At 29.4% G+C, this 11,800-nt stretch overlaps 1 protein-coding gene across 1 annotated transcript; it reads right to left on the minus strand.

Annotated features, from left to right (window-relative positions):
• Positions 1-3,102: 3,102 nt before the first annotated feature.
• Positions 3,103-7,810, minus strand: LOC113548214 (aconitate hydratase, mitochondrial-like). The gene is made up of 4 exons (XM_026948982.1): positions 7,692-7,810; positions 7,410-7,599; positions 3,661-4,469; positions 3,103-3,595 (listed from the first exon to the last, which is right to left on the minus strand). Exons 1-4 carry the CDS (start codon positions 7,808-7,810, stop codon positions 3,103-3,105), a joined length of 1,611 nt encoding a protein of 536 aa, XP_026804783.1.
• Between the last annotated feature and the right edge of the window lie 3,990 nt (positions 7,811-11,800).

Below are 11,800 nucleotides of genomic sequence, written 5' to 3' on the forward strand. Positions count from 1 at the left end.
TTGACATTCCAAAACATCTTTAAAATTTAATACAAGGTTTATTATAAGTTGTATTTATCGTAGTAAAAAAAAATCAAAAATCGTTAGTCGCAATTTTTGTTGATAAGCATTTAAAGTTCAAATGTCTACGAAGTATGTCTAATTCACGAAAATTTGCAAAGAATTTTGAAGTTGAAAATTCATTACATTTTTGTGATTTATACCTAAGGTTAAAAATCCCAATACAAGGTTCTCCATAACTGTTTCATCAAATAACTGTAAAAAAAAATTCTAGCGTCAATATAGAAAAAATTTTATGAAATTTAATTTTTTACGAAATCGCGTAAAATAACTATATACTCGTATTACAATTTAAATATAGGTAATAATATAATATATATTAAATAACCTATTATACTAATTATCCTAGACTGACAAATCATCTCCGTTCAGAATCATTCTTCGTATACTATGATTGCACCTATCATTGCATTCAAATTTAACACAGCCATTATAGTGACTGACTCTCCACCTTTACTATACTGCAGAGCGATACCCACTTACCCACCCATTTTTGTTATATATTAATTAAATTATGTTTTATTTATAAACATTGTTTTTTTAAAAAAAAAATAAATAGAAGATGTTATATTTGAATTTTTTTAGATTATTTAAATGAAAAATAATTGTATATTAGTTATAGAAAAAATAAATTTATTTGAGGATAATTTATTAAATAGAAGTTCTTCTGGATAGGGGCGGCAAATTGTTAAATCCGCCCTTGGTACCTATTAAAATACCCATATAAACTACACCAAGAAATACATTTTATTTTCAAGATCATTCATTTATAATAATTATAATTTATATTTATCGAACTACAGCACAATAATAAAACTTGACTAAGGTATAATAATATTATAGGAAGTATACGGTTTACTTATTTTAACTTTAGATTTAAAAATTAAAAGTTAAAACACTTTAGGGCCACATGTTTCTCGTAATTATTTTATCCAAACATTTCGGTGCATTTAAATATACATAAAAAAAACGGGGGCCCAGGCAGCGATTGCTACCTAGCTGACTTGGCCAGGCTGACAATGAAGTAATCATCCATTGTAGCTATATATTTTATCGGCATCGATAAATAAACAAAAATGTATGTTTACATTAGTTATTAAGAAATGATCTTTCTCTAAAGAAGGAATATCAACATATAACCAAGTAATGCTGCAGTAGGTAATAGGCTGTATAATGGGTATATGGAAATTCCGCCACTCAACCACGACTAGTGTTTATAGGGCGTTAAGGCCTTCTCACATTAAATACGTTGACACCTGACATCCGTTGCGATGATATACGTCAAAATTTCTTAAGTTGATATTATGTAGAACTTAACAATATATCTCATCCAAATAAACTCAAAAATTCAAAATAAAAAAATTGAATGTTACATATTTAATAACTGTTACGGGGCGCATGTAAATTCCACCGATTACGACTTTTTTAGACCTCATTTCATGTAAATTCCACTGGTATTTTTTACTACCTGAAAAAAATTGCAACTATCCCGAGCATAGCTCGTCATCCAGTAGCCGCTTGTGTAAGTCACGCGCTGGTGACGGTTAGCTTTGTCCAAACCATTGTGCGACATAAAATATTTTACCCATTTAAAGTAACGTAGGGCCACGCATACGCCTGGTCGTCTCAGGTACAATCGCCTGAATAGGATCGCTTAATTAAGCACAGCCGGCGCAGTTTACTTATCCATACACGTGTACACATAGTATTAATAGTCTATACAATATAGATATTTGAAGTTTTAATAAGCAATGTGGTTGTCAAGGGGTACCTTACACGGGGTACGTCAAATATTGGTCCACTTCTCCGATCATCTAAACTTTAAATACAGATACTGGCCGCATCGATACCGAAGACGATGATTGGATCTCCAATACCTTATCTGCACTATACTCTATTTAGAATGAGATCGAATTTTGGCGGTCAACTTGTGCGCATAAAAGCGTAGTTTCATAGCACAGCACTAGCCTCAAGACTTCACGAGCTTTCGTCGAACTGTTTTTTCACTATAGGTGGAGGGAAACGTCTGATCTTCGCTGACGAAAACTGCTCGCCGACGAGGTACGATCTCATTCTGAACATGCAGAGTATATAGACATCACTGCAGTATAGACCATTTATGCATATTGTCTTGCCATCGAGCTGGAGAAATAGCAGCATACTTTTTCGGACTCACCATTTGCAAATGATTTGGTTAAAATCAACAGCTTTACCTAGCAAACTGTGATCGGATTTCGACATTGAACATAATATTATTTTGCATGATTCCTATATTATAGTATTATTATAATTGAATATACGTTAATATATTTTACGATAAATATACGTTGAATACTGTTGGAGCAAGACTGCCGGTCATGATTGTCGACTCTATGGTGCGACACCGATGGTTTTAACGGCTATCGTCTGAGGAGCGCCGCGTTTACCTTTCTCTCTTTTCACGAACGTCATGCTGTGCCGACGTCGTTGTCTTTTTAGCCGTTTTTTACCGTGCGAAAGGCCGTGTTACCTATTTGTTTCGGTATTTGTTACATGCCAATTCTCGAACGCGTCTTTAAACGCATGTACCGTGTTCTTTCGTATTGCGATTAAAAGGCTTTGCTACCAGTCGTGCTATACGCCGTCGCGCGTCGCACGTATAATCAATATTTTGTTATCCGCGTTTTCCGTTACACGCTAACGCCCGTGCGCGATTGTATTACGCGTAGATTTTACCTCCGTCAGGTGAATTGAAAACCGTAGGTGACCATTATAGAAGCATTATGGGACATGTGGTTTCATTTTCGTCGGAGTGCTAAATGACCGTACGGAACCGTGAGACATTTTTTTTTTTTTTATTGATATATTAATTTATTAACAATTAATTATAATACCTATATAAAACAATTGTAGCATTGTAGCAATGAATCTAAATCTAATGATTTCTTTGCCTAAAAACAGTGATTTTTACATAAAATTATTTTTTCAGTTCAATTTAAAATATCAACAATGAATTATTAATTATAAATAAATAATATAAATTAATATGAATGAATCAATATTTTATTTAGATTCAACAGCTAATTGCTTCATTCGATTTAATGCACTACCGGACTTAAACCATTGTATTTGTTGTTCATTGAATGTGTGATTAAGTAATATCTTGTCAGAACTTCTATCAGTATGGCGCAATATGCATTTCAAAGGCTTTCCAGGAGTGAATACATTAAGTCCGACCAAAGACACTTTATCAGTTGGTTGAACTTTATCATAATCCTTAGAATCGACAAATGTCAAGGCTAATACTCCTTGTTTTTTCAAATTGGTTTCATGAATACGGGCAAAAGATTTTACAATGATCGTATATCCTCCCAAATGACGTGGTTCTAAAGCGGCATATTCTCTGCTACTTCCTTCACTATAGTTTTCATGACCAAACACTACCCACGATATACCTTTAGCTTTGTATGCTCTGGCTGTGTCCGGAACTACACCCCATTCTCCAGTACATTGGTTTTGTACCTCATTAATTTTATTATTGTCTGAATTGGTTGCACTAGAATAATAAAAAAATAATTGTATTTTATACATTTTGATAAGAAAAAAGTTATAATAACTTACGTTAAGAACATGTTATTTGATATATTGTCTAAATGATCACGGTATTTCAACCATGGGCCGGCTGCAGAAATGTGATTAGTAGTACATTTTCCTTTCACTTTTATAAGTATAGTGAGATCTTCCAAATCTTTTTCATCCCAAACTTTAAATGGTTCTAATAATTGGAGACGATTGAATTTTGGTTCAACTACCACACTCACAGCTGATCCATCAGCAGGTGGAGCTTGGTAAGTATCTTGACCTGGATAAAATCCTCTTGCGGGTAATTCGTCGCCAAATGGATTGCTTAATTTAAATTCTTTACCATCAGCTCCCTTGATTGAATCGTTTGTAGGGTCAAAGTCCAAACGCGCTTCAATGGCTAAAGCAGTAACTAGCTCTGGAGAGATGACAAAGGCATGAGTTGCTGCATTCGCATCATTACGTCCAGTAAAGTTTCTGTTGTATGAACTGACAATGGTATTTTTTTCACCCTTTTTGACATCTTTACGATCCCATTGACCAATACATGGACCGCAAGCATTAGCTAATATAGTACCCCTAAATTCTCTCAATATTTGTGCAATTCCATCTCTTTCAATTGTTACCCTAATTTGTTCAAATCCAGGAGTAACATTAAAAGGAATTTTTGATTTACGCCCGTGAGCTAAGGCTTCTTTTGCAATAGTAGCACATCTCGACATGTCTTCATAACTTGAATTAGTGCAGCTTCCAATAAGACCAACTTTGATTTCCACAGGCCAATCGTTGTTTTTGGCATTATTAAGAACAGAATATGTTTTATTCGATTTATCTTTGTTATAATAAGACTGTATTAAAGCTAAACGAATATTATTATTATCATTATGTATTTCAATAACATTCATATTATAATAGTAAGTTATCATTGTTGTCAGTATTAGTAGCCAGATACAATAAATGTTTATAGTTTATTTATCGAAAATACATTTTAATTCAAATATTAAAAAATAATGGTATTAAAAATAAATTAAGAACAAGTTAGGAAATCTCACTCTGCGAACATTCTAAATCCCCGGTTTCTAAATGTATTTTAATAAAATAGAATAAACTGAAATTCTGTTCTCAATTAAAAAAGACTTCAGATAACCTTTATATTTTAATACATATTTGGATGATCCTGTTAATCAATGAGTTGAGTGTTCAAACTTGGTGGTTTGTGTATTGGAGTTGGTGGTGCAGACGCTGTTGATGTGATGGCTGATATTCCTTGAGAACTAAAATGTCCTAAAACTATTGGTGTTCATCTAACAGGAAAGATGTTTGGTTGGACTACACCAAAAGATGTAATCCTTAAAATTGCAGACATTTTAATTGTCAAAGGAGGTACTGGTGCTATAATTGAATATTACGGACCTGGAGTAGATATTATATCACGCATAGGTATGGGTACCATCTGTAATAAACTGTGCGACCGAATCGAGTATAATTATTGTTATGTATTTCAACATTTTCAACCACATACATATTATAGTAAGTTGTCAATATTAGAAGCCAGCATCAATAAATGTTTATAGTTTACATATCAAAAATAAATTTTAATTCAAATATTAAAAAATAATGGTATTTAAATAATAATTTGAGAACAAGTTAGGAAATCTCACTTTACTTTATTTTCTAAATCACCTGTTTCTAAATGAATTTTAATAAAATAGAATAAACTGTAATTCCGTTTTCAATTTAAAATGATTTTGTCGATAACTTTTATATTTTAATACTGGCTTGTATGAATCTGTAATAAATACCTACTCATATTTTAATGTTTTTCAGTGACGGGGATATATTAATGTGTCTAAAATTATGTTTAGAAATCTAAAACAGCGATTCCATGACGTAGGAATCAAATTGATTAATTTTTCTTGTGTATATAAAACTAATATAGTAAAAACAATGTACAGTGCATATAAGTGCGATTTATTTTTAATGTCCAAAAAAGTTGTGTAGGTGAAAAATTATAAGTAGGTAGGTACTCGAGTAAATATACTCTGCCTTATATTATAATTTATAAGAAGGTTATAACTTAGTCAATTAAATCGGTTTATTTCGTCAGCTTCCATTTCTAATGATTGAAAGTGGCCAAATAATTGTGTTACTGTGTTAATTTTTGCAAATAGTATGTTAGGCTATTGTTGGAATAATTAAGTAACACTCATAGAAGCAAGTCAATCCGCAATACCAACACTCGTCACTCATTGTTGCCGCTGTAACAGTAGTCTTCCACCTGCCACCTGAGTTTACTCTTATAGTATGAGACAGAGTATAGCACCTACACTATTTTTACAAGACATAATATACTCTATTCACTTTAGAAGCGACCAACGACGCGCAGGTCATACACATAACTCTCCCCTACTTAATCAAGAGAAAACCTAACCTAAATCACATAATATAATATTAATATGTCATTTTTATAATGTACCCACAACAAATTATTACTAAAAATAATTAATTATTATTTTAAATTAATATTAAATATAAGGAAAAATAATTGTATGATTTAATTTTTTATTAATTAACTGTTATTTATAATGACTATTTATAAAAATAAGGGAATTATTTAATTTTATGCAAATTTAACAAGTTAGGCGCAACTTAGTTTTTAAGGAGGTTGGAGCGTAATCCATTCGAAGGAGTAAAAACTACTAACTTTTTTATTGCAGTAAATATGGGTAATGACGGTCATGTACTCATGTCAATGTGTTGGAAGTAAATAAACATTAGGGTATGTAATTCATAAATTATAATTGTATACTCTCCGAACTACACTATCCATTCAAAAACTGGTTTGACATTATAGCCATTGTCATTAGACATGCTGCAATTCTTCGAATCTACAATAACTAATTACGATACCATAATAATATTATTATTATGTATTATTCTTTTGTACCTAATTAAAGGTTTATAATTAATAATTAATACTAGTAAAAAGTACATTGGTTTGCAGCTAGATAACAATACTACAATAATTCTAATAGTATAACTACCCGGCTTCCGTAAAGTGTCGCACACATATATCCGCGGTTGAAGTGGTAGTAATTTCAGCCACACAGCATATAGCTACTGCGATAATATTTGCATTCAACAATATGGATATGTATTAATGATACAAAAATGATGACTCAATTTTTATCTTTTTGAATAATATAATGGTTGGATTATAAATAATAATAATTTTACATGGATAATTTTCATAATAAATATATAAGTACCGTAACCGTAGCTCATTAATTTATTAATTATTGCTATTTATTTTTAATTTGTCATTAATATTTCTTCTTTTATCAAGCTCGGCAAAAGATGTTTCAAATAAAAAAGTTCTAATTTAACTTTCATATTATTTTCCCAGAATTCATCATCACGTTGAATTTTTTCGTACATCAAACCTGAAAAAACAATATTATTTGTAGGTAATATTAATTTAATTTAATATTTTTATTATTAAAAACAATATTGATTACCTTTTAAGGTCTATAAACAAAAATAGCAATACATTCTCCGACTGATATATAATTGCCACCGAACTTGGTAATAATAATTATCATTTCGTTTTAGTTGTAATTGTCCATTATTAAGCAACTTTTAATTTTACCAATAGTTATCGCTTCTGCTGGTGAAAGTTTTTTAGCGCTAGCTAGACACTTAATTTCTACCAACGAATCATCACCTATAAATTATAATACCATCTGGGGAAGCTGTTAAAAATGATAATTTTATATCAACAAATAAACCAGAAGGCAGAATTTTTTTTTTAATTGTGCTTCCAATTGTTCTTTTGCTATTACTTCATTAGCAATTTCATATATAGTTGAATTTCCGGTAAATGTCCCAAATAAAATATCATTTATCTTTTTCACACGAGATGTTTTATCATGCAATTTACCAATTTTACCAAAAAGAGATGCAGTAACCATGTAAATACTAAATAATAATACAATTGAATGACAATATTAATATTGAAGTAGTTAAATTTATTTTTGTGAAATACCAAACGTTTTTTTCTTTTAATGTACCATTCTTTGCATTGATTTTGCCTTTTAGTTCTAATTTCTAATGTTTTTACTTGGTACTCAGAAAGTGATAATTTTTCTAGGTATGTACGTTTATAATTTTCAATTTCACATTCGGTCATTTCTAAAAACGATTCATGTGACACATTTCCATAATTTTCACCTGGTGACCTGGTCCGAGGTTTGTCTGAGACACTATAGGTCGTTTAAGTGTTTTAAAAAAACAACCATGTCTATTTTTTCTGTCAACTGTTCCTAATTTTTTTTATGTAACTTTTAGTAGATTTTCCTGTACTTTTATCACAGCATAAGCGGCACTTTATAGAAACTTATGTGGGTGTAAACATTTATGGTGATACACAAACTTATGCGGGGTTTCCCCACTCCGCCTAATATTGCTGCTATTACAAAAATAATAAAACAAATTTTAATGTAAAACTGTATTCTATATTTAAATTAGTATAATATTTTTGACTGTTTTCTGTGAGTGCAAAATGATGCTTTTGTACCCCTAGAAAAATTGTCGTGGGTGAAACTGCACTCTCACCCTCATGCCTACCCACAGATGCCGCCACTGCCTTGCATCATATAGCCTCTATGCCTTTGCGGAATATTGCCTATTACCTCTTTTACCTTTACCCTTTGCCTCCAGTTATCGCTATTACTTAGAGACCAGTTATCGAGTCGTCTCCACAAACTATCTCCGCTTAAGATTATACCGCTTTAATCACAGCGTCAAAGCCTGATGACACTGTATGCCTTCGCGGTGAATTGCCACTTCACAATAGTTTGAACTTCAAATCTTCAAATTATAAAATAAAATATTATTTACATCTATATAAATAGCTCAAAGAGAGTATTTTGAAAATCATATTAGGTATATGTATATAAAATAATGATATAAACATTTGGTGAAAATTTTAAGTATCTATAAATGGTTATTATTCATTTTCCTATTACACCAAAAAAACAGAATCGATTTTTATTAGAAATCGAATCTGAGTGAAAATTGTAGTTTTTTCTTGATATTTTTTGTTTGTTTTGTTTTTCCTGTTTATTTTGAAAAATTACTGGGAATTTTATCTGTATAAAGTTCAAAGCAAATTTAATTTTCTATCTAAAACCACCCTCAGAGTTGAAAATCGTACTAATCATGAAAATAAACAAAACAAAAACATCTATGTAAAATCAATACATTCATCGGAGAGTTCAGAATCCATGACAAATAAAATAAATATAACATGTTGTATTAAGTATACCATTATTTAATTTATTACTATAATTAAAAATAAATTATGAAATATAATTTGTTACCTAAACTGTATGTCTGTATAACTAATTTTCATTTGCTTTATTTATCCGTTCCTCTTAGTGGAAAAAATATTAGGTAATCCGCTGCTAGATAATGGTTTAGGCGTAATAAATTAATAAAACTAATTTCAATCACTATATATATACATACATAAATTCCCTATAGTATACATGATTTGTCGTTTCAATAAATATCCTGAACCGTTCGTTCTAATTTATAAAGTTCATATGTAGAACAATAAGAAGTTCGAACGTCAAATCATTATTGTCTAGAGACTAGATGCTTTTTAGTAAGTTCGTTTGTATAACCTTTTAATTAATTATTAGTTAGAACCTTTTAATTAATTATTAGTTAGTACTAATTAAAATTTCACCACGTTTTCTTATTAATTTATTTATCATTGCATATGAATAATATTATTTTTCTCTTATAAAATTTAGATGTGAATGGTCATTTAAAAAAGCGTATGTAATGTTATATATATATATATATATATATATATATATATATATATATATATTTATTTATTTATTGATATATTGTATATATTTATGTATATAATATCAATATGTATAGGTAGTATGTATTAAATAAAACACAATATATATATATATATATGTAGTGTTGTAGTGTGGTATACCATATTGGCGTGTAACGGGAGCTTTTGATTTTTGAGTAGGGCTGTAGATGTAGTGGTGGACAGAGGGGAGGTTTATAAAATGAAGGGTGTATAGTAGTAGGGCGAACTTAATAAAAAGCCAACACAGGCTCCCTAAAACGGTCGTGGGGCTTCAGTCGAACCGACCGACCGCGATCCAACCAATACGCTTGGCTACAAACTTAACGCAACTTGCAGGTCTTCCACCCGACCCCTCGACTACCCCGTACCTTATCGTCAACAATCGCTACAAAAACACATCATTTTATTCAATACAAAAATATCGTCAGTGTGTGTATTGTGTGTATATATATGTATACGGTGTATATACTATAGGACTGTTATTATTGCACTTTCCTCCGATAAATGGTTCACTCTATTGCACCGGCTCCGCAAGTCCTTAGCCCGTCATATACCTATAAGATACTGCGGCTATATACATCAATGTAAAGACGCCGATCGATAGTTATGAATAATTAATTATAATATTCTATGTGTATAGAGAATATAACCTCACTGTTTTTCATCAAATTTAAAAAAAAATCATTTCAACCCAAACAGAATATTTTTATTGTTTTTTTTTTCATCAATAAAATATTTTGCTAGCCCCCTACCCCAACTAAAAAAAAACTATCCTATCGCACCACAAACGTTTTTACATAATCTTATGAGATTTTTCGACACAAACAATGATGTTAATCATTCAATTATTTATAAATTATAAGTACAATCACAATTATTTTTAAAATCATTAGGCTTTTTTTTGTATAGACTGATAATTATATTATATTTAATATAATTTTCACGAACATTTTCAATTTATTTTAGCTGTATAAATATAATTATAATCATTTATTCATTTATAATACGTAAACGTAATTTTTTAAATAATTTATAATTTATAGTTAAGTTTTGGTCGATTTAATACAAAATTAAAATAATAAACAAAAAATTGTCAAAAGTACAACTTGCCACGCATCGTCCACTTACGCACGCTCATCATTCGTCATTTAGCTTACCCCAAGTCTAATTTTGAAACTGGAAATTTAAATAAATATACAAATTTTAAAAATATTATATACTAGTATACTAATATTATACGTTGTGTTATATTTTAAAAGTTATAATTTATAAATTATAATAAATAAGCAATTGAATACATAAAAACACCAATTTATGATATATCGTACATTAATAATATTATAGTTATTTGAATTTGAATCGTTTTATCATTGGATAATTTTTTTTTCTGAACCTTACAAATTCAAAGGATGGATCTGATTGTAACAATCTATAGTCTTATAAAGTTTCTGGAATTATTCAATATTAATAATTTAAGATAATAGTAAATAATAAAATTTCCATATAATCAAAAAATCAATTTAAATTAAATTAAATACTTATTTTTAAATTTATATTAATATTAAATCATATTCTATTTCAATAAAATACTAAAAATGAATTTCAATTAAGAATATAGGATAACGTTTAAGTAATATACAATACCTACTCAATAAGTACCTATGTACTTATTACCTATAAGTACTACTTCTACAGTTTTGTTATTTATAGATCATGTTAATATTTATCTAAATTCATTTATTGCATATACTATTATATCTACATATGATAGAGAAAACAATATGTATTTTATGCAAAATCTTCTCTTAATATAATAATTTATACCCATTGTTTGACGTTTGTTTCGCTTTGTTCGATGATTCATAAAAACTAATTAATTTTGACTAATTTTAATCGTATATTTTCTAAAACTAATTTTTAATGATTTACATTTTGTAATTTTATTATTTTTTTTTAAATTCATTCAAACAAAATATAATATTATTTTATAGAACCTCCCACACCCCCGCTTTGGCTCAGTTATAAGTTTTAACTTTTAAACAAATATATAGTCACCACAACTATTACTATCTCAGTGATAAGTCCTATTTTAAACGCCAAACACTAACATGAAAATATTTGGCTCATGCAAATAAGTCAAAAACATATATTATGTATGGTAACATAATAAAATATATTAATATACCTAAGGGGCGCATTAGGGTAATATTTGTCAATTTAATAGGTACTTAAATAATATTAATTATTTATAAAAATAATTAAAATTTGAAATTATATGAT

This window comes from Rhopalosiphum maidis, chromosome 4, assembly GCF_003676215.2.
Source record: "Rhopalosiphum maidis isolate BTI-1 chromosome 4, ASM367621v3, whole genome shotgun sequence".
NCBI lineage: Eukaryota > Metazoa > Arthropoda > Insecta > Hemiptera > Aphididae > Rhopalosiphum > Rhopalosiphum maidis.